Raw genomic sequence first — 22,584 nt, forward strand, 5'->3', positions numbered from 1 at the left:
GTGTGTGTGTGTGTGTGTGTGTGTGTGTGTGTGTGTGTGTGTGTGTGTGTGTGTGTGTGTGTGTGTGTGTTGGACCATTTTTGCTCTTACATTTTTGCTGATAGTGAAATATTTTACACATTTTGAACAAATTAATAGAAATACCAACACTACATCTGTTTTGCAGAAAACCAAAATGAGGAGTATAAGTAATTAATGACATTTATATCAATGTTAATTGGAGTTATGGATGCAGGGCAAACCTGTTCACCTGGGTTTTGTTACGTAAGGTTGGGTTTGTGCTATTGGGGCAAAACTTTGGGTCAAGAATTTCGGCCTAGAGTGAAATCAGTTACTTTCACTTTATTTTCATCAATTTAAAAGCTTAAAGGGGCAGTATTGTGTTTTCGAGTCGCACTGTGCCATTTTGTAGCACAATCAAGAAACTATGTTACTTTCAGTTGTCATAAATATACTGTTTATAACACCTAGAAATTGGGTCCCTGTCTCTTTAAAAACTGCTCTTTCTGAATCTTAAAGAAGTCATCATAACATGGCTCCTTTGTCAACCCTTTAACAATGTTTTCACCAGAGTTGCATTGAGAAGTAGTGGCTCGTATAATGAGCTCAGCTCATGCACAGTTCCACCAGGTGTTTGCTAATTCTTGCTGGCTAGTCTGAAGGAATTGATTGGGGGCGCCACAGGGGAGGGCTGCTCTGGGAGGCAGAAGTTTGGAAGCTTAGAAACTGCAGGTCTGAGGAGGAGCTGCGTCTCGAAGGTGGAGCTAGGTCCAGCCAGGCATTTGGCACAGCTGAATGGTTGCCATGGAGATTAAATGATTTATCAAACATGGATGAAAGGTATGTTTCTAATGAGGGAATAACACTATAGCATCATATAAAATTTAAAAAATTCAATTTTACATAATACTGTCCCTTTAAGAAATGAATTAGGTTAATTTTCCTTCACTTTTTAAACTACTTTGAGTAATTAATTGACTTTACTGTTTGATAAGTAGGATTAATTGAATGCATGCATGACTCAATTTAAATAATCTATTTTTTCTAAAGAGCCTCAGGACGACATTTCTTATAAATTGGCGCTACATAAATAAAACTGAATTTAACTGAATTTATTATTGAATGAACAAAGTTCTGATGAAATTGTGTAATTTTACTCCGCCGAAGGCCCACGGAAGCAGAATGGGGAACAATAAAGCTCCGGTCTCTTTCTCTTGGGACACAGCTGGTAACTCATCTCACCACGCCATCACAACAGAGCACAAAGAAAATCTGCATAGGAAACACAATTATAACATCACAGTAACTCCTGAGTCATTGGTTGTGAGGCTTCAGAAAGCTTTTTCGATGACGAAAGTACATTAGCAGGAACAAAGCAAGAGTCGAAGGTCTGCCGTTTTTAGATTATTCAGAGGAAATTAAGTTAATCATTCAGTTGAGCTACACGTTTGCTTTAATGAAGAGCTTCACTGCTAGGCTGTGTCCCTTCATCAAAAAGCTTTTTGTAGTTATTCATTCAATGCCTCTTAGTTCTCTGTTTCAGTTGCACTGCAAACATTATCATTAACCATACGAGTAGCAGGGCACACGTGGAAGTGTTACACGCGGATTTCTGGAACTTCCTTTGAGTGCTCTTGAACGAACGAGACCCCCGTCATCCCTGACAGCGAACCAATAAAAGCTGATGAATCTATTCACCAGCCTCGTCTCCCTCCATCTGGCTCACCCTTCTTCAACCTCATTCGTATCTCTCAGCGTGACCCAAGGGGATGCTTCAGTGGACAAGAAAACTTCATTCAGCTTCACAAGTTGGGATTTTGCTTTCAGCCTCAAGTGTGGGGGGAGAAGGATGCCTGGTTGAGTTCCCTGAAAGGATGTTAATGGTTGATTTGAGGAAGAGAAGAAGAAGAAAGAGAGAATCGATGGCCACAGACATGAGTGGTGAAGGAGAGAGAGAGAGAGAGAGAGAGAGGGAGAAGCAATCTGAGGCGGGATGCTAAATTGAACGCTGAGGGTCTAATGGTGGAGAACCAGCAGGAAGTGTAGGAGGAGAAAATAAAATCTGCTGTTTCAGCTCAACACCTGCTGATTAGCCGCTTTCACTCGGGACCACCAGGACGTACTGCGGTAGTTTTTAGACTTCCCTTCCCGGGATTCATATTCTTACATTTTACATGGACTGTATAATTTTTTCAAAAGTTTTTTTTTTTAAACTTTTAGAGCAGATTAGAGGAAGGCTGAAGTATCTACCACATGGCCAATTAATGAGAAAATGAAACTAGACAGAATTTTTTGTTTCCAATCCAAAAAGCAACTGCACACAGTTGACACTCAAAAGTGAAGACATAGTACAGTCTTCACTTTTGGCATTCAGGTAGAGATGACAGACATCTGATTGACCGTTGACATTTTTCAGTGACTCTGTTTCTGAATAATAAAATGCTTTTGACACATTTTAGTGTTGTGCTACATCGGAGAGCTCCCTGCTGTAACATTTTTTCACCGACTACAAAATAAACTGCACTCACTAAAGCGTCATGTGATCATTGTAGCAGTGATGCCTGTAAACCAAACATAGTTCAGGATTCCTTCTGCTTTATTATTCTTACATAGACAGTAAACTCAAGCTCAGCACAAGAGACTTTCTTAGATTATTTCACAGCAAAAGATTTAGTCAATGACCTATAATCGCCCACTTAGGAGGGAGATTTAATTTTGCCTTTCAGTCTGGAGTTGAGCCTAAGCAAGATAATTGAGTTTGAGTAAACAATTTGTTTCAGACCAGAAGCAAGAATTGCTTCATCCGTCTTCCAAAGCCCCAGCATCTTGTCAGTCATTATCGATTGCTCTGAACTTAATGTTCCTCAAGGTTTCATCAGAGAGAGAGAGAGAGAAAGAGAGAGAGAAAGAGAGAGAGAGGAGTTTTATGGTTGGTAGACGATATTTATCATTTATACAACAGTGACTGTCAGATTTTAATGTGAAAAATGTTTGTGTCAAACACCATCGTGATAGTTTTTATGCAACCTTCTGGGTTTTAGTAAATATTTTTTTGTTGTTGTTTTAGAGGAAAATGGCAACAGAAACATTTCGAAATACAACCCTGGCCGCCGAGTTTATTATCTTGCCTTTTATGTCGATCTACAGAAAAATGCGTGTTATTAAGCAGGTCTAAAACTGAGGAAGTGAAGCAGATCCCTGCTCTTGTAAAGTAAAGTTCCAGTTTGAATACCACGTGTGCATTGGGATGAAGGGTGTGAAATTCACAGTGATCAGCTTCATCAGGACTGTGACGTTATTGGTCTGTGATATCACCAAGTATTTTTTATTTATGTTTAAACTGACCATCTGTGAATTAGCAAAACTAATGTCCGTATTTCTGCGTTTAACCTCTGTAATCACTTTGTGTTAAACTTGATTCTGTGGAAAAATACTCTATTATACAGTTTATTTGATCGATAAATTGGTCATTTTGTAAAGATGATGTTTATTTTTACTAATTCTTTGAAAATGGTGGCCAGCAACATATGGGTTCACTACAACAATGCACATACACTCACAGCTAAGGACAGACCAAGTAACCTAGCAGTCCTGAGAACATGCAAAGTCCATGCGGAAAGACCCCGGGCCAGGATTTGAACCAAAAATTGGTTTAAATCAATACTTATTTATATTTATGTACCGTTTTTTTTTTGGCAGCTCCACCAACTGATCACTGGCTTCAGGTATCGGAACAGAAGCGTCACAAGAAACCTCTGCTTCAGCAGATCTCACCTGCAGTTACTGGAACACTCTTCCTCCGTTTCTTCATCTTCTCCCCAAATATCCACTGCCGAGAAAATCAACGCCATAAGCACAGCGAAGCAGCACACCAAGGCAAATATCACAATGCACTTCTGCTGAGACTGCAAGAAAGACGGACAAAAACAACAACAACAAAAAAAACACCAGATCGATTACTGAGGTTTATTTTCTGCTCCTGAACACTACTGTAAAAAAAAAAAAAAAAAAAAAAAAAGCCTGACCAAAGTTCCCCAACCTTAGCTTCTAATAGCTGGCTTGCTGACAGAACTGATTTACTGCGCAGCTCTGCAGGTCACATCATGATGGAGGAGAGTTCAACACAAGCCTGTTGTGTCATATGTGACCTCAGAACATCATATCTAAATTTAAACACGTTGCATGAATAAAGATGGATAAGGGCTCTAAAAGAGTTTTTTTACTGACTTTAACAGAGTCAGTAAAAAAAAAAAAAGGCAAAAAACACTTTTAGCAGAAAATGATGAAAGCAAGACAAGATAAATCACCTGCAGATTTTAAGCTGTTTTGGTCAAGAATGCAAAATGTTTGGACTCATTCCAGTATGGCCGAGAAGGAACTGGGCTTCATTATGATCTGTAGTGATGGTGAAAACTGGAAGGGCGCTGAAACACCAGCTGATGTAGCTGCTCATCGTCATCTCCGCTTTATACATCATTTCTCGTCTTTACAAGCAACTCATATAAAGTACTACATAACATGGTTAAACATTTTAAAGACACGCGAAACAAAAAGAAGGTGCAGCGATTTAAAAAGATATATAACTTCCAAATGGGTAGATGGACGATTAGAAAAAAGAAAAATAGGTTTTCTGCCACGCTAATTAGGAAAGAATACATTGATAATGAGAAATTAAGTATTGCTTATTTTGTTAATCTAGTTTTTTCAGAGGTCATTGCAGCTTTTAGGAAAAGAACACAATCTGGAGCCCAACCTTTACAAACAGAGCATAATCCATTATTGGTGACAGGAGGTGGGAATCTGTTCCTGTTTCTTCCAAAGGATTTGTCCCTGGAGGAACAGAAGACCTTTGAAAGAGATGTAATATATTCTGTTGGAGATCGTTACGAGGAAAACGCCTACAATTCTAGCGTGTGGTGTGACTTTTGGCTTGGTACCATCTTGCTGTAGATCTACATTCTATATTAGATTTATCCTTTTTTTTCATGTTTTTGTTGGTTTTGACATTTTCCATGTACTTTTAATTCAGCCAGGCCTCTGCCGTGTCTCCAGTCGCAGTTTCTAACACTGAACTTCTCTTCTCCACGCAGCAGTAGATGTGCATCTGTAGGTGATCCAGTTTCAACTGGGTGTAACAACAAATACTGTGCTGTGGCAAGGACCGGGTAGTTATCGCTCCCTCTTGTTTACTCCCTCCAGGACATGTTAGAACGATTGTAATGAGGTGGCCTTCTGCAGGCTGGGTTTAAAGTGGAGGTGAAGGATGAGTATGGTGGAAGCAGGAATGTTTTTTTTTTTTGTGTGTGTGTGTGTCCACATTTTGGCAATAAGTGGCATGTCAAGCCAAAATATCAGCCTTTAATAGTCTGAGCTCATTGAAGACTGAACCATTATTTAATCCTGGGTGAGTTTCTGAAATTACATAAACCATCTATATTTTCATAGGTTGACAAAATCCCTTAAACAAATAAACATTCACTTTATGTAAAATTCTCAGCTTTCTTTTGTATCATAAACAGAGGTTTGATGTTTTACACTTGTTGCCCGACGACTCCATACAATAAGTCAGAAATGGAACAATGAATTAATTAACTCTAAGATGTTTTTCTTTTTACTTTATTTAAAGTCCAGTAATTTTACAAAGTTTTTGTTTTATTATATACTTGTTTTAAATTTCCACTTGAGTTTATAAGCCAAAGCAACTCACAATAATTTAACTATTCAATGGACATTGCAATAGAATTATTTATATTTCTTTTTACCAAAAATCATAACTTCTGTTTTATACCAATTTATGAAGTTTAGATATTTCACAAGCCAAATGTTCTGTAGTAATTTTTAAATAATTCCCAGAACAAAATATATTTGTGTCATTAGCAAAACGAAGGTGCAACATTCTTGCACACTTTACAAATGTTGTTAATTTACCAAGCAAGAAGCTTTGGTCCTAGCACTGAACCCTGGTGGACTCCACATTTGATCATTCGAAGACCTGATTTTTCAATGACAATCTATCAGTTTTCTGGAGAACCAGATGAGCAACAAAACAATCTAAATAATTAGAGGTGAGCCTCACCTCTAAGCCTTCTCATATGTATAGGAGAAATTGTTTACTGTTGACAGAAAAATCATTTGCACTTTGACAAAAACAGTAGTTTCATTTTTCACAATATTTGCAGAGAGAAATACCTTTTTTTTTTTATCTAAATGAGAATTATTTCAACACGGTACAAAAATAAGTCTCTCTTTTTTTTGCCCTTTTACCACTGCAGGCTCTTCGTTCTGTAACTCTGTTCAGAAAGATGCTGGCACTTTAACCCAGCAGCACTCCTCTACTACTCATAAAACAATAATAAATGTCACCTGATCCACCTCAAACCTGCCTGATGAGCTCAAATTAATTACTCATGAACATCACGGACCATTAGCACAGTCAGCTAAACTCATTATTCTCAGAGACAAAACTCGCATAAGGCAGAACCTTTGTGAGGACGCACAAACACAAAGGATTCATTAGTTTACCGTGTGAGAAATGTATGTGTTTGGGTCTTCGCATGGAAGATAAATTCATCTAAAAAAAACAACTGGTAATGAATTTCCCAATGAGATGTTACAGAAAGGTGGCGACTCGCAGAACTACTTATCAAAGCAAGGGCTTTCGTAAACAATGCGTACACACCAAAACAAGGCATAAGCCTTTTTCCCCTGAATGTGCACACCTCATGCATTCTTGATAGCAAGCATACACATTTTATGATCTCCATGGTTTATTAAAAGATGCATCATTACCTGAAACTTTGCAGGTTGAGAAATTGTGGCTGGATTACTGTGAAACTAAACAGAGATGGGTCCAAGAAAATAAGCATATTTTCTGAAATATTACTTCCCACCAAAGCTATAAAGTATCTATAAAGTACCTTACCAGTTATGATGGCATAAGTGTTGTGTTTTGGACCAAAGGGTATGAAATGTACAAGACAGAGTAAATATGTATTCCTCTGACAACATAATCTTAGTTTTGTTTTATGTATGTGTATTAATTACCTGACTATTCAGTAAATTCAGAAAAGATCAAATAGGCATAATCTGAATTAGTGAGAAAGTAGATCCATTGATATTGAGGGTAGACAAGGGAGTCAAAATTATCATCATTTCAGAGATGATGTTTGAAATGAATGACCTACTGTCTGTAAGATGGTAAAATCAACAAGTTTGACTGAAAAACGGCCAGAGACCTGGGAGGAGATAGAAACTTTCTTCTCCACCTTTGCACTTCACAGGAGCACTCTCAGCAAACAGTCAAAGGGTAAACGGAGGTCAGATCAAAACCTATCAGTCAACTGAGCCAAATGTTAGCAAAGACAGGCAGCTGTATATGAAAGCCCACCTGTGGGAGAGCTGCCTGCCTCTGGTACTTTTCAGTATTTCTTTGAGGCTACATTCTGTATTGGACACAAGTGAGCATGTAGGGCAAATCCACAAAGAGGTCACTCAGGTACATCCTACGGACAAAGTAACTGACTCCGCAACGCAGCCGGAGATCAATGCGTCTTCAGTTACAGAAAGTAGACTGCAGAGACAGTTGTTTGAGAAGTAGGCCAGAAATAGACACAAAAGTACACCTTTCATGTATGGGAATTTTTGTATTTTCCTCTGGCTGCGTCTGACACTTTGTATGCGCTGTTTACATTTATTTTCAGGTCGCGGTGGCTCAGGAGGTGTGGGTTCATCCAGTAATCGGTGTGTTGCTGGTTCAAACTCTATCCTTCTCAGTCATTTTGCCAACGTGTCTTTGAGAAAGACCCTTCTGACCACCACACTGGTGGTGACACAGATTGGACGGCACCGACACTTCTTCCAGTCTTCCCCACTGCAGCTCTGGCTACAATGCAGGCATTATAACCACATTTTAAAAATGTAGGCATTTTTAAAAGGCATCGAGAAAAAAAAACTGCCTGTGGAAAGTTATGGGGTGGATATATATCTGTCTGCAGACAGAGGCTGGTCGACCAACTTCCAGACCTTTCATGTGATGCGGAAATGATAGTAGACAGCTGATGGGTGACAAATCAAATCAGCCTCTTTGCAGCTCATTTCAAAGCCCATCATGCAATTCACCACATAAATAACAGGTCATTTGTTTGTCCAAACACACTGTCGGAGTCAGCGCCGGGGGTCCAACACATACGCCGACGCTGTCACCCAGAATTACACACCTTAAGCAACAATTGTAAATGTTTGAATCCAACTAAAGGGCGAAACACAGATTGAGCTTTATTGCTCTGTTAAGTATCTATTTGTCTCATTTAGGCTCCAAGAAATACATTTGGCACAGAAAGCCTGAGTGACTTGCAAAGCAGTTTGACTCAATCATAAATGCAAAGTTTGAATCAAATTGCTTTCTGGTTTTTATAGCTCCCCATGGCTCATTAAAAAAAAAAAAAGCAAACAAACAAAAAAAAAAGGTCTGTGCAACTTGAAAGGCAACATGCCACTTTACCTCACCCAAAAACAAACACACTAAAACTGTTTATGTCTCCCCCGTCTGTTGGCCCTCTTGGCACGCAGACGGGTGAAGGCCAGAGCAGAGAAGGTGGATGTTTACATGCTCACATCAGAGGCAGCCGTATTAAACAGAGACCGTGTCCTGCTCTCCCTCCAACTCCCGGCCGAGCGTCCATTAATCTGCTCCGTGCGATCTGTCAAATGAACAGGATCGTTCCTCTCACCAAAGTGTAAAGTGGAAAAGTCTGTTTTCCTGAACTCCGGGAACAAAAATGCTCACGTCTCTTTGCCCTGAGCTATGTCAGCAGATATAGAAAAAAAAAAAAGTGTTGAACTAAAGCAGATTCGCGTCAAAAATAGTGCAGAGAGCGGATAAGTTTGTGACACCCTGCAGATTTCGAGGCTCGTTTTAAAGTCATTCTGAAGAGCGCCAGCAGAGAGGGAGAATAGGTTTCTCCCCAGGAGAGAATGAGGAATGCGTCGCTGTCCCAATTATCTGCTTATGAGTTGTTCCCCGTGTCCCGAGGCGACAGAGCAAATCCAGTCAATGCAAACAATACAACAGTCTTAACTACAAAGAAAATGTCCTGGTATGATTTGTCCAGCAAGGGTTTAGTCCAGCAGAGGTTGCGCTGATCTTTGATCGTTTGTACGGAGTCACGGTGGAAAGCATCTTCTCTGTTTAATGGACAGCGTAGAATGATGTTACTGCGGTGGAGAATAAGCAATCACACACTTTCAAACAAACACAAAGCCAAAAATGTTAAGGATTACCGATAAAACATTCTTCTAACTCTGTACATATCAAATGTATTCGACTTCCGTAATCAGCTCTATTAAGTCATAACAGCTTTTTTTGTCTACTCAAAAATCTAAGTATATTGGTTAGGTGTGAAAGAAAACCTTTTATTATAAAAACTGAAAGTTTTTAGTATTTGTCCTGTTAATTACCTGTTAAACAGATTGTGTTTACCTTGCCAAATCACACTGTCACACTTGAGTAATTGTAACTCAATCCCCTTTGTGATCACACGACCGTTTTGTGATCTAATCGGTATTTTGCATCGCAGCTACTGAAATTGTGTGAAATGCAAAATGTTAACATTTGATGTAATCCAACTAAATCACCAATAGGATTTGAGGATTTTTTTAAAATGATTATTTATCTTTATTATTACAACAAAAATACAACAAAAGTAGTAAAATGTTGCACAACAAGTACATGAGAAGGAAACTGATTGACTTTTCACAAAACGGAATACAGTTTTTTTTTTTTTTCCATAGCAGTGGTAGGGACTTTGAAAAGTTTTCTGTTAAAACTGAATATGATTTCAAGGTTTTCCCAGTTTAACTATGTTTTCTGTCTAAAAGTCAACGTAGAACAAAGAACAAACAAATTCGCACACATCATATCTGCAGGAAACGAGGAAGTCGGGCACAGCTGCATTTGTCTTTTGTTGAAGGAAACCTTTCATATGTCCATCAGCAGGAGAGAGGTCAGCCTTTGGTGTCGATCCATCAGCATCGCAGAACAAAAGCTCCGTTGCAGGCTCTAGTTTTGTGACCACATTCAAAAATAAACACTTACATTAATCTTGACGTAGCGTTCGTTCCCCTTCTGATGCTAAACAGGATGCAATAAAATCCTCCTACATGGGGGTTCTGCACTAAGCGTTACTGCACTGTGACTGTCTCATGTCGCCCACAGCTCCCATTTCTCTTCTAGCCATAAACGGATTTGTCATGCAGTTTGATTTGTGGACGAGGATTAGCCCTTACTTGTTTATTGTGTCAGAGAAACGGCGTGTAAACCTGAATATTTAAATCCTGACCTGCACAGAAAACAGGAGCGTTGCTTCACAGAGTTTGTGTCGTGTTCTTTATCGTGGTGTCAAAGTGCGTCACCGGCCGCTGGAGAAAAGACGCAGAGCAATCTCAGTACTTAGCGCTGCAACAAGATCAAATAAACAACTTGATCTGGTGGATAGGTCAGTCGACCTTAACTGGTTCTTTGTCCAGATTCAACCTTTACTTCCTCTGGAAAGTGACGTAAAACACTGACAAGGAGAACTGAACCATTAAATGTAAAAATCTCTTTTAAAAAGTTCAGACTAATTCATTTCAGTTCAAAGTTGCTTTTGCACACGAATTAGATTAGATTTAGATGTTGAATATAGCAGTAATTTGTATAATTTTTTGCTGTTTTGTAATGTTGATATGTGATATTTTGCTCTTAGCAAACCACTTACAGCATTCTTTCACATTGTGATGATTTTGGACAGCTATTCTTAGCGTTGCGGTGCTCATTTTAGCTAGCTACTTAACAGAAAATAAAGAAAGAAATACAAGTTATGTACAGTAAGTTACATCAGCACTTACACCAAGCTCTTAACGACTTAGAATAGACAAGAGAGAAGCAAGCTGGACTGCTGATTCAGGGAAATCTAATAAATCAAAGAACACTGCTAGCAAGAACAGTGGAGAATTGACGAATGATTCACTGCAGATGAGTTGAAGAAAATTGGAAAAAATAAACTCGAGGAACTCTTAATGGTTTTAAAGATCAAGTTTGGTCTGATGGGGTTCTTTGAATAAGAGAGTGGAGGCTTAAAGACTGACTCGTCTGTTTATTTTGAATATGAAAAACAGCATTCACTTTCAGTGTTTGGCACAATTAAATCAGTTGTCGACAAATGACTGGTTTATTCTGCAGTTTGAAACTTAAACTGTGACTCTCTTTTATTTCTTACTGTTCTGTTTCCTTATTATTCCTTTCTCCTTTTTTTTTTGCTTTTAACATAAGAATCACAGCATTGGGAACTAAACTTTATCGAAGGAGAATTTCTGCAACGCCAGCCTGACTTTTGAATGTGTCTCCAGCCTGTCTGTTTGTTTGTGTATCCATGTAGGTACAGCAGCTTTTAATAAGATGGAGGTGCAGAAAGACTGACAGCAAGGGAGCAAAATCTGACAGCACGCTGCCATGTTCCCCAAGTAAGTGCTGAGGAAGCAGGTTGTCTTTATGTCTCTGAGTTTAGAATGTCGATCCCTCAGGAAAAAAAAAAAAATAAATCAGCAAGAACTGCATTTCAGTTTCTCAGAAATGAAAAAACTTGACTATTTTTCTTTCTTACCAAGTCTGTAACATTTTGTGTTTTGAAATAATCAAGCTAGTAATCCATCCATCCATCCATCCATCCATCCATCCATCCATCCATCCATCCATCCATCCATCCATCCATCGTCCTTATATAGCACATTTCAGTAATCTTTTTCTGTTTTTTAGTGTCACATTTAATCTTCAACAGAGCCAAATTATTTATCATACATGATAAAACATTCTGTCATTTTTTTTATTTTTTTTACTAAATTTCAAACCTGTATGGACAATTCTAGCGACTGAAGAAAACTGCAGTTTAATTACTCACTTCAACTTGAAACTATAATTATTTATAGTATCTATAGTATAGAATAATTAAATTTTATTAAAGAAGAATAAAGATATTCTTCTTTAACAGAAGAATAACTCTTCTAAAATTATATTTTTATATAAACAAGAATGGAGTTATTCTTTATTTATTATTATTATTATTATTATTATTATTGTAATGCTACAGGTGAACATCAGCAAACCTGTTACCTGCAAACCCACAACAGCCGTTGAAGATGCAGAAACTACTGTCAGCCCTCTACAGCAGGTTACCATGGTGACTGGATACAGGTAGTGGCAGAGACACTGTTTGAGTTTTGTTGTAAAGTGCCCTCCCTTCTTAATCCTGCATGTCCTAAATGTATTTTTAGAGTCTTTGATCAAGGTAAAGTCAGTGTTTTATGGAGGCGTTTATGGAGATGGAGGTACAAAAATAGCCCCCTGCAAATTCATCAAAGCTGAAGGGAAGGGTATTAAAGCAACACTCAAAAGCAGTAAGTCAGTCACACAGCCCCCATGTGAGTATTTAGGCGTAGTTCTTTGTTGAAGAGCATAAAACATGTTTGGTTTGGTAACCTTGGCTCTGATCTCTTCACACCATTGCCATGGTGCCAAACATGTCATGGTGTGCGGAGTGTGTTTGCATGGCTTGTGTGTGTGGGGGGGTGGTGGAAGGGTGGAGAAGAGATGGACAATGGGTAGACAGCAGGTGTGGTGCATGAAATGCAGAGTGAGTTGGGGATTTTAACAGCTTACATAGGTCATGTTTGAAGTGTGAAAGAAAACTATCAGAGGTCGCTTGATAAGCATTGATTCCAGATCAGCAGAAAAATGTATTTGTAGGAAAATCTGTATCATCAAATGATCCTCGTTACTAAGATTCAACATAGCTCAGGTTGAGGATTTGACACCATACATGTAAATATGTAAATACCTTGTTTCCCACTTATTACAAAATGACATACATTTCACAATAACTTAAGGAAGCACAATAACCGTAGAACTCGATAATTGCAGAAAGCGAGTGGCATGTTGAAAAAGGAGTGAGAAGAAGCATCGTTTATTGTCTTTTTCCCCTTTGTTCAACGAAAAACAACAATACTTATAAAATATTGTACACTACTCATCCAGAAATAGAAAAACAGAAACGCCAAATGCCTCAAGTAGCTAAAACTGCTGCTAAGATTGTTCACCTGGTGTTATTGTGTGTTGTTCATGTTATTTTTGGTCAATTTAATAATTTTTCAGACTAATTGACAATCCTGAAGAAACACTGTAAGAGTTGAATGAATATCCTTAATGCTCAGTCCTGATGTATTTTAGTGAATCAGACTCTAAAGCTCTCACAGAGCCTGGTGGAGACATCGTGTAATTGTAAAGAAAGAAAACAATCAGGTGAGTTCATGGTAATCAATATTCCTATCACAACTTTTAGCAATAGTATCCCCATTACATATTTTAATGCTATCATGTAGGCCTAACGTGAAATAAACCCCATGATTACACTGCATTATGTGAAATGCACGGTCACCTGCCTGCTCATATTTTGCAAAACGAGGTAAAATTGGACATCTAACCACAGGAGAGTTGTCGAGAGAATTGATGGCTGTAGCCGGACTGATGCTCAGGCAGACATGTGACACTTCAAATCTGCTGATGAAACTTGTTTTATGTAGATCTGACTGGAGTAACTAATCATTTTCTATTTGCAGATAAGCAGCAAAAAATAAATAAATAAATAAATAAATAAATAAATAAATAAATAAATGTCACCTGCTTCGCACAGAACAAGATAGAAGTGAAAAACAATGTAAAACCTGTCATGGCTGTTTTCTGCATCCCATGCATCACTACAGCCGGTCAGCGATAAGCTCCTGTGGACTCTTAAGAAAACTGACACAAGATGTTTGGCTCCTATATCCAGGGCTGCTGCTCTCTGCCAGCTGCAGACGCAGTCAGACAGCTCTGCCCTTCCTGAATGCGATCAAACAGTTTTTATAAGCAGATGACTTCCTGGTAAGAGGACTTGCGGAGGAAGCAGGTTGGTTTTATGAGGATTTCTTACTGTCCAGGTAATGAGATTTTTTCAGAAACAGAGCCAGAGATAAAGCCTCGAGGAGGAGTAGGAAATATCTCCCAGACTATAAAGTAAATCAAGTTAAAAGTTGAAACCTTGGACGCTGAAATTATTTGGCAGATGGCCCTTTTTCCATTTCTGGTAAATCTGAATGAGAAATAATCGCCTCAGCTCGACACGGCTGGTTAAATCAAAGAAAGGAGTGGATGAACAGATTCCGGGTGCTTGGTTTGTGATGGCTGGAAGCCCAGAGCTGCATGACTTTGAAGATTTTTTTTTTCCACCATCAGTCTGTTTAACTGCTCTGTCCAGTCCGACACATGCATGGAAATGCTCACTTTTGCTGCACAGACAGTGGGGAGCTTCTTAAAAACACACATAATCTGAATTATTTACATTATACAAAAAAAAACACGTATGTGTAAATGTATTAGGTTTCGACCGTGATTATATTGCTATCCACCGCATATCAATCACAATTAGAGTTTTGCAACATGGAAGCAAATCCAGAGCAAACTAATTCATTTATATTAAAGCAGATTAGAACGGGAAAGAGCAACATCTGATTGAATTTCTTGAAAATGTTCAAGTTTCTTAATAACCTTATAAAACATTCTCACCCTACACTGTGGGAAACTGAATATAACACAATGACGCTGCTGTGATGGTGCACACAACATCACAGTGGTCACTATAATCAATCATTTTCATATATAATAAGCTGCTCGATGTCTCATCTGTTACCTGGGACATAATCTGATCACTTAGAGAGAAAGGATTCATTTATTTTTGTACAACTGATACTGAAACTACGTGGGCAGCATAAATCATAAACATATAGCAGAAACAGCATTTGAAATACTAAAATTCAGATTTTTATCTCAGTAAATGCTAGAATCTTCTATTTTTTTTTTGGTCGAAATTGTTAGCTTTAAATGAATTATATAAGTAGTTTCTGAACATTAACAGTTGTGGTTTAGGCACAGATTGTTTCAAACTTGTATAAGTTGATATAGTACAACGAAATGTGATAATACTTACAGATTTTCATGATTTAAATAAAGATGATGTTAATTACAATGAGCTCTCCCATTTTTGTTCATTCCCAGTTGTCGGATGCTTTTGGGAACCATAAACACTTGGTGCATAATCATGGCAACCCCTAATCCCTACTAAATCCCTTATGTAGAAACACAATACACCGAGGAGAGGAGTGACTTAGCAGCTCAAATATTCTGCAACTACAAAGACCCTTATCTCTTCTTGTGTCTTTGTCTCCACTGTTTTCACTAAGGTTAAGTTCTCGCTTCCTGCCACCAATTTTTGAATATATGTTTATTACTGGACAGAGTGCAAACGCAGCGACCTCGTCCGCTGGTTTTAAGATGCTTCTTCATATCTTTGCCTGCATTCTGATTCTTGCGCACTGCAGTTTATAACAACCTCGAAACAAAAACCAGGGCCTCACCGAGATGTGATCCCATTACCTCTAAATCGAATTGAAAACACAAAAACAGTCTTACTTTCCAAACGACGTCGTGTCAATCTTGTCAATTTTTATTCATCTTGACTTCGTCTTTTTTGCTTTACTTGAGCAATTTGACATTTGGGAATTTATTCCGCTGACAAAAGTCAGACTGGAAAATCAATACAACTCTTATGTCTGAGCAACAAGCCAGAAGGAAATGCCCATTAGCCGAGATTAACTAAAGATGAAAGAGAGCAGGGAGTACCAGCTGCCCTCTGTGTGGGAAATTGACAAAACAACCCTGATGGAGTTACTGCATGAGCCGACAAATAGCACAAGTCACAGAATGTGTTCAGTTCTAAGGTTTCACTTTCATAGCCTCAGTTTAGCTGCGATCCACAAACTAAATAAAGTCCAGACGTGAGACGTGAAGCCATTATAAGAATGTGCTTTAAAGTGCAAAGCCAGGTTGCCGAGCAACATCTCCACAAGCTCCTCTCTAACAACACAATAGAGTATTTTGAAATATTAAATTAATACATCTTTTCTCAGAGATTCTTGCTGTTTCATTAACTATGGACTGGTGGTCCGTTTAAAAAGCATCTCCACTCTGAAATGCCTAACAGGGCGAAAAATACAGTTTTCTTTCCATGGGGTTTAAGATTCGCTTTCAGTTTTTTTCTTCATCCCCAAACAGTTCACCTCGGCTCAGTGTGAGATTTACATACACCTATGTTACACAAGAGTGGAAGAAAAAACACAAAACAGGAAAAACAAATATTCATCTTCAGTTCATTGGTTTTATAAAGAACTGATTTTCAAACCGAAGCTGGAGGATGTTTCCGTTTTCTCCGTTTGTTTTAGTAAGAGCTGAAGTTTTTCATGTTTTAGTTCTCAAAGAGAAATAAGCTACACACAAAATCAAATCGTCTTTATAGCCATAGCTTTAATGCATGACAAAAAAAAAAAAGATTTGAAAAGATTTTACTTCATCTCTTAGATTCCTTGCCTTTCAACTGAGTTTTATTGCTTTTCATTTCATATCCAACAACTGTGCAGTGGAATAAAAGCCTCTTTTCTCTCTTTCTCTCCTTGCGTGACCCGGGAATGTGTTTAAAATCAAACTCATCACATAAAATGGCTTGAGTTTGAATCCACGTTTCCTTCTATCTTCAAACCAAGAGAAGCTACAAAAACAGGGTCACGATTCACAGACCATTCTAGTTTAATTATTCACTTTTATAATCCGGCGGCTAAGACTCGTAAGATCAAAGATGAGCAAATTATTTAAGGCCGAGTATCTGATCTGACCCATCCTACAAATGTTTCAAAAGGATTTTTTTTACACAGATTCTGAGCTGTAATCTCCAATAGTGATTAAAAACATGCAAAGTAAAAATAGTATTCATTTTTTAAGAAGCTCTCAGGTATTCTGCTTTTTAATCCATCCATCCATCCATCCATCCAAACTCTGGGAAACATTCAGTGACATCGTCAAAGATGGGAATATCGGATTTCCACAACAAAATTCTTAAACATCAGATGGTCTGTATGTGTTTGGTTTTTGGTTTCCTATTCTCTGATAATCTAAATAATTAAATATTTAAGCCATTTTCTAGAACAATAGTGCAAATGTGTGAATAATAATTTTTTTTAAAAAGCAACAGAAACAACAGAAAAATAGCAACAGAAACAACAGAAAAATAGCAAAACAAGTCCACAATAAAAGACAATACAATGTTTTCCGACCGCTTTTCCTCAAGTTTCCTGCTGACGCCTTTTTTGAGATTCTGATCAGGACTGAGTTGAATGTCTGGGATGTTAGATCTTCACTGTGCAAAAATGACTTTACTTTATATTTTTCTAACTTTCTTTACAGGTGTAGGTCTAGACAATTAAAGAAAAGTCCAAAATTGTGTCCTTATATCTTTTTAGAGCAGCAGTCTGTTGATAAATGGAAGAGCGGACAGTCATTTTCTCTGAAGAAAATCCTCTTCGTCACTGCTGCTTCAGTGTTAGAATATTGAAAAAAAATATAAAAAAACAGCTACTACAGTCAACACTCAAACAAATGACCCATTTCGTTTGGTTTGGCAGAATTATTTATTACATTTGTTTAAAGTGTGTTCATTGAATTCCTTAAAGAAATGCTCTCTTTCTACCCGAATCCACTTTATTTCAGATATTCTCGTACAGATGAGTCCTGTGTGTGGAGCTGCGCTGAAATGGACAGGAAGTCACAAACAGCATGGCCATCCATCACCTCCACAGGCAGGAGGGGGAAGCTATGCGGCCCCAACAACCCCAATCCTAACAAGATTTACCCTGAAAGAGACGCAACCGACTTTAAAAAACTCCATCAATCTCGGCCCTGCTGGGAAATGTGCTGTCGTCTTTCGGTCCTTTCATTCCACATCTCTGTCTGCACCCTTCACCCTGAAATCTATTACCCGGCTCCACCATGAGGGAGAAGGTTAGCACTTTGTATCCCGCTTCAATTCGTCAAAAAAAAAAGCGGAGCCGAGACGAGCAATTTGTGCAGTAAGTCTCGAATTGGTTGCAACAAAAAAAATCTGACTTCGGTTTCAGCTCACTGGACTCAGAGCGTTTCCTGGGCCGGAAACAGACTTTCAGCCTGAGAAGTATAATTCATGTGTGAGAGGCTGAAATTCACGACAGCAGGGAGCGACTGGTGCTCCTCTCTGTCTGGGGAGGGAGCAGAACTGATTGATTCAGCGATCGAGTGGATGCTCGTACGTGTCATCCCATCTGGACTGATGAACAGTGGATGTGGTGTCTGGTTGTTAAAATTAGTGACGGTTCACAGCTCACACTCGTCTCGCTTCCAACAAAAAGACATTTAGAAGATGTTTAAGCATATTTATTGTTAGACTTGAAAAATAACATTTTGTGAACCAAAAAAAAAAAAAGAGTATAAGTAACCAGTCCTACCCTTATAAAGGTGTTTGGCTGACCTTCTCCTATCTGTGAAAGCCACTGTGCATCTTTGAAGGTCTTAAGCTGACATGCAAAAAATTAATTACTTACGCAAATGGTCTTTGAGCTTGTGCGTGTGTGTGTGACATAATAAAAAATAAAAGAGGATGAAGACCAGATTGCTGCTTCAAAAACCAAAACATTTTTTGGTTTTTGCTGAAGGCTTTGGAGCCTTCAGCAGAGGAATAATGATAAAACCTTCCCACAAATGCACCAGACAGATTACTGTAACTCATTATAAAAACATTCTTCTTTACCAAATGGCTCAAAATGGCTCGACTCTTAACTGGAACCAGGAAACGTGAGGTTTGGTTTCTCTGCCTTGGTTCTGCGTTGGCTACCAGTTTCTAATCGGATTGATTTTAAAAGTCTTTTATTGGTTTTTAAAGTTGCAGATGGCATAGCCGCAGCTTACTTCCAGGATCTCCTTCATTCCGCTTCCAGAACAATTCGATTAAATAATAAACCGCCCTTAGAAGCTACCAGAACCAAACTTAAAAGCAGAGGAGACCGGAACAACTTAAACTTCAACATTAGATCTGCCCATAGTCTGGATCACAACTTAAAACTCATTTCTTTCTTTAAAAAATCACTGACAATTCAAAACCTCTCAAAATGATTAAAAACAAACAAACAAACAAAACAACAACACATTTTTGACAAAGATCCTATTGTTGTTACTGGCAATATAATAACAAATCTTAAGAACAAGAAAATCTACCCTGGAACAGAGAACGATAGTCAGAGCTGCAGTGAAATGGTTCAGATCAAGACATATTTATGAGTTAGAATGGTCCAGTCCAAGTCCTGACCTATATCCAATCAAGAGTTTGTGGGAAAAAAAAGACTCATCCAATCTGAATAACATTTCATTCTCTAGTTGCACGAAACGGAGACCTGAAAATGGTTTCAACTGTGTTTGTAGTGAAACATTACTTTTTCCTCACAGTTCATTTGGGTCGGTGTGACTGAATACACGTTTCAGATCTATTCAAACTGTTGTACACATCCTTTTCTCCTACTTCAAAATGATGTTCCTCATTTTCCTGCTTGACCTCGCCTTGGTCATGAAAGCTTTACAGTCTGAGGCCGTTAAGTCTTTCACTAGATGTTCTTGTACTTCAACTACCTCAAATTTGCTTCTTCCCTCCATTCACCGCAGACAGAGCTGCTGTGAGAACAACAGCTTATTATGTCAAAAGAATGTGTTTAAAACGTTTCCACTTGCCAGTTTTCCTTAAGAAAAACAACAAACCCCCTGCCCCCCCAACACCTGCTGTGATGTGGACACCTGTACAAAACATTTCCACTCCTCATCAAATTGTGCTTTATAAGTTATAAAATGTCGCTGCGACCCACTTTCAGTTGTGACAACTGCTCTGCCAGGAGTTTTGTCCTTCTACTTTGTCTCGCTCAGCACACTGATCCCGGCTCCGCTCTCTGAATCGATACGTCAATTACAGTCCCATTAAAATGACATGAGAGCCCTGCTGACTATAATGAGACTTGAGCCTGGTGGCAGCCCTGCGGCAGCGTTTGGTCGTGTTGATGACACAGGAGACACAAAACTGTTGGGTTGTTGTTTACATTTAGGGAGTTTAGTTGTAATTTTGCTTCGCTAACATTCAGTGTCTAGGTACTAATACCCATTTCTACAATTCTTTTGGCCACCCAAACACCATTAATCCACAGTTACCAAAACAATATTACCATGTTTAACTTGATTTAATTCAACTGTTGCATGTACTATTGAAGAGAATATTTTACATTTACAGTTCTTTTATACTGTTTTCGTACCCTGTTGTTTAACTTCTGGCACTTCTGCAACATGTAATTAAGTAAATTAAAGACAGAACTCTATGTCCAGATAGGCTTGCTGCTGGTATTTAAAAAAATAAATAAAAAAGCAGATCTGAAAATGCCTCTTCAAAACAATCCTTCAGAAAGGCGTTGCAATAAGAGATTTAGGAAGATATTCTTTATTTTGTTGAGAGACCGCTAAAGATATATATTTACTCACAGACACAGACGTGTTAAATTGCCTATTACATTCACAGAATTTAAATATTTTACGCTGGCTAGTCTCAGAAGTAAATCAGATAAAAAATGATCTCAACGTGACAAAACAAGAAAGAATGGTAGCAAAACCAGAGGACATGATGTACATTATAATGTGCCATAATTACGGCAGCTTTGCAACATTTGGTTTTAATAGCATGTTGTTGTTTAAGTCCAATCCTAACAGGATGTTCCTTCATTACACTGAATCTGACCCTGCCTCTTAGAATGATACTCAACAGGAAGTTTGTAATTATTCTGAAGATCTTTTCTACTTTTTTTACTTTTATCATGGGAGCCTGTGGTTTGGGTGAACCAAAATAGATACTTCTTCATGAGAACAATATACAAAAACACTGGGTTAAAAGACAGCCGGGCAGAGACTGTTGTTGGATTTATCTAATAAAATATTCCTTCTGAGTGCTCTAATGAGAAGCCATTCTTTCTCTTGGGGGCTTCTGTTTGCATGCAGGAGATGATGGATTTTTTTTTCTTTCTCTGTCTTGGTTTTACCTTAAAGTTTAATTAATTTGTAGCTGTTGGAAAAAAAACAAAAAAAACAAAAAACAAACGGAATCTACGTCTCATGTTTTTCAACAAGATCATTAGTATTACATTTTATTGTACCTTATTTGTTTGTCACTCTTTGGAACCAAATCTCCAAAGATTTGGTTCCAAAGAACCAAATCTTATTAACTTTATGAAGTTAATAAGATGAATAGAAAATGGATCGGTTTACCTGAATGAAATTCTGTTGTAACTATCGTTTACTATATATTTATTCTGGTGAGGGCTTCCTGTTTGGTCCCCTGCACCAATACCAGATTTTTTAAGAATAAGCCAATACGTCTTTTTAATCCTGTACTGCATTAAAATGAAGAAAACAGAGTGTAGTTTTACAGAGTATCAGCTTTTATTGAACGTTTTGTGTTTCCAACCTTTTGAAGCACATATCACGTTTTAACGCCAGTCATTTCCCGCCACTCTGCTTACCTGTCATTGCTAAAGTATCGTGTTGCCACCGGACATGTCACGATCAGCAGCTCTTCATCGCCCGCGCACATGTTATGTGTGTGAGGGAATGTGTGTGTGTACAGGCTAGCGCTGAAATCAGCAGGATTTTCAATTACACTGGCTCAGCTGGCGTACGTAGACGGAGGATGGTTTACTGAGTCTGTGTACACACACACACACACGCGCACACACCTCTCTACAAAGGCGCACACACTGTACGAGCTGAAAGTGTTTCATTAAAGTTTTGCCAGCTGAGCTGCTTGGACTTGATGTCCCGACAAGCTGCAGGGCTTTGGCTAAATGGCCACGATGGAAGGGAACAAAGAAAAAGAAAAACAAGAGGAAGCCCAAAGTGAATCACAATGAGAGATCAGACTCCCGTCTCTTCTGCTTTAATTCATCTGATCCTCTGAGGGGCTGCACTCTGAAACGCATCACTCAGGGAAACAACTTGATTAAATCACTCCCCCCCTCACCCCGATGAAGTATCACCTTGGTGACGAAAACAGACAAATTACTCCACAAAAGACGTTTTGCGTGCAGTGAACAGAGACGTATTTTATTTAAAGCCATCCAGCCTTACCCACTGCAGAGCTTCAGTGGAGCAGAGCATTTTTCCCAGCTGACACCTCTGACTGTGTGTTTTGAGCCGCAAGAGATTCATTTGCAGTGTTTAAGAGGTGCTGCTTAACAACAACAGCACTTGTGCATGTGCACCGCTCTGACCGGTTTATATGTGTGGGTGAGTTTTACGCCATCACCTTGTCAGCTGTGTGATCGAGCTCTTGAGTTACGTGTATTACAAAGAGCAGAGCTTTGTGGGCCTGAGGCACTAAAATTAGATCAGAACTGAAAACATAAAGGTTAAACAAAATAGCCGCATATGCATCTCTTTTACTTCTACCACCACTATATATATATATAAAAAAAAAAAAAAAAAATTCCCTTCTCACCCTCCGCGGGTGGTCTCTTTCATCCTCTGAGCTCGGGTCCTCTACCAGAGGCCTGGGAGCTTGAGGGTTCTGCGCAGTATCT

General features: G+C 38.6%; 1 protein-coding gene across 2 annotated transcripts in view; it reads right to left on the bottom strand.

Moving 5' to 3' along the window:
* LOC103137433 (inactive phospholipase D5) overlaps nt 1-22,584 on the bottom strand; it is a 51,051-nt gene that overhangs the window by 10,642 nt on the left and 17,825 nt on the right. For both annotated transcript variants that reach the window (XM_016671029.1, XM_007551175.2), the window contains exon 2: nt 3,775-3,905. In XM_016671029.1, the coding sequence (XP_016526515.1) occupies nt 3,775-3,905 (131 nt within the window). The remainder of the gene's footprint in view (nt 1-3,774; nt 3,906-22,584) is intronic.

Source organism: Poecilia formosa, unplaced genomic scaffold, assembly GCF_000485575.1.
Source record: "Poecilia formosa unplaced genomic scaffold, Poecilia_formosa-5.1.2 Scaffold40, whole genome shotgun sequence".
NCBI lineage: Eukaryota > Metazoa > Chordata > Actinopteri > Cyprinodontiformes > Poeciliidae > Poecilia > Poecilia formosa.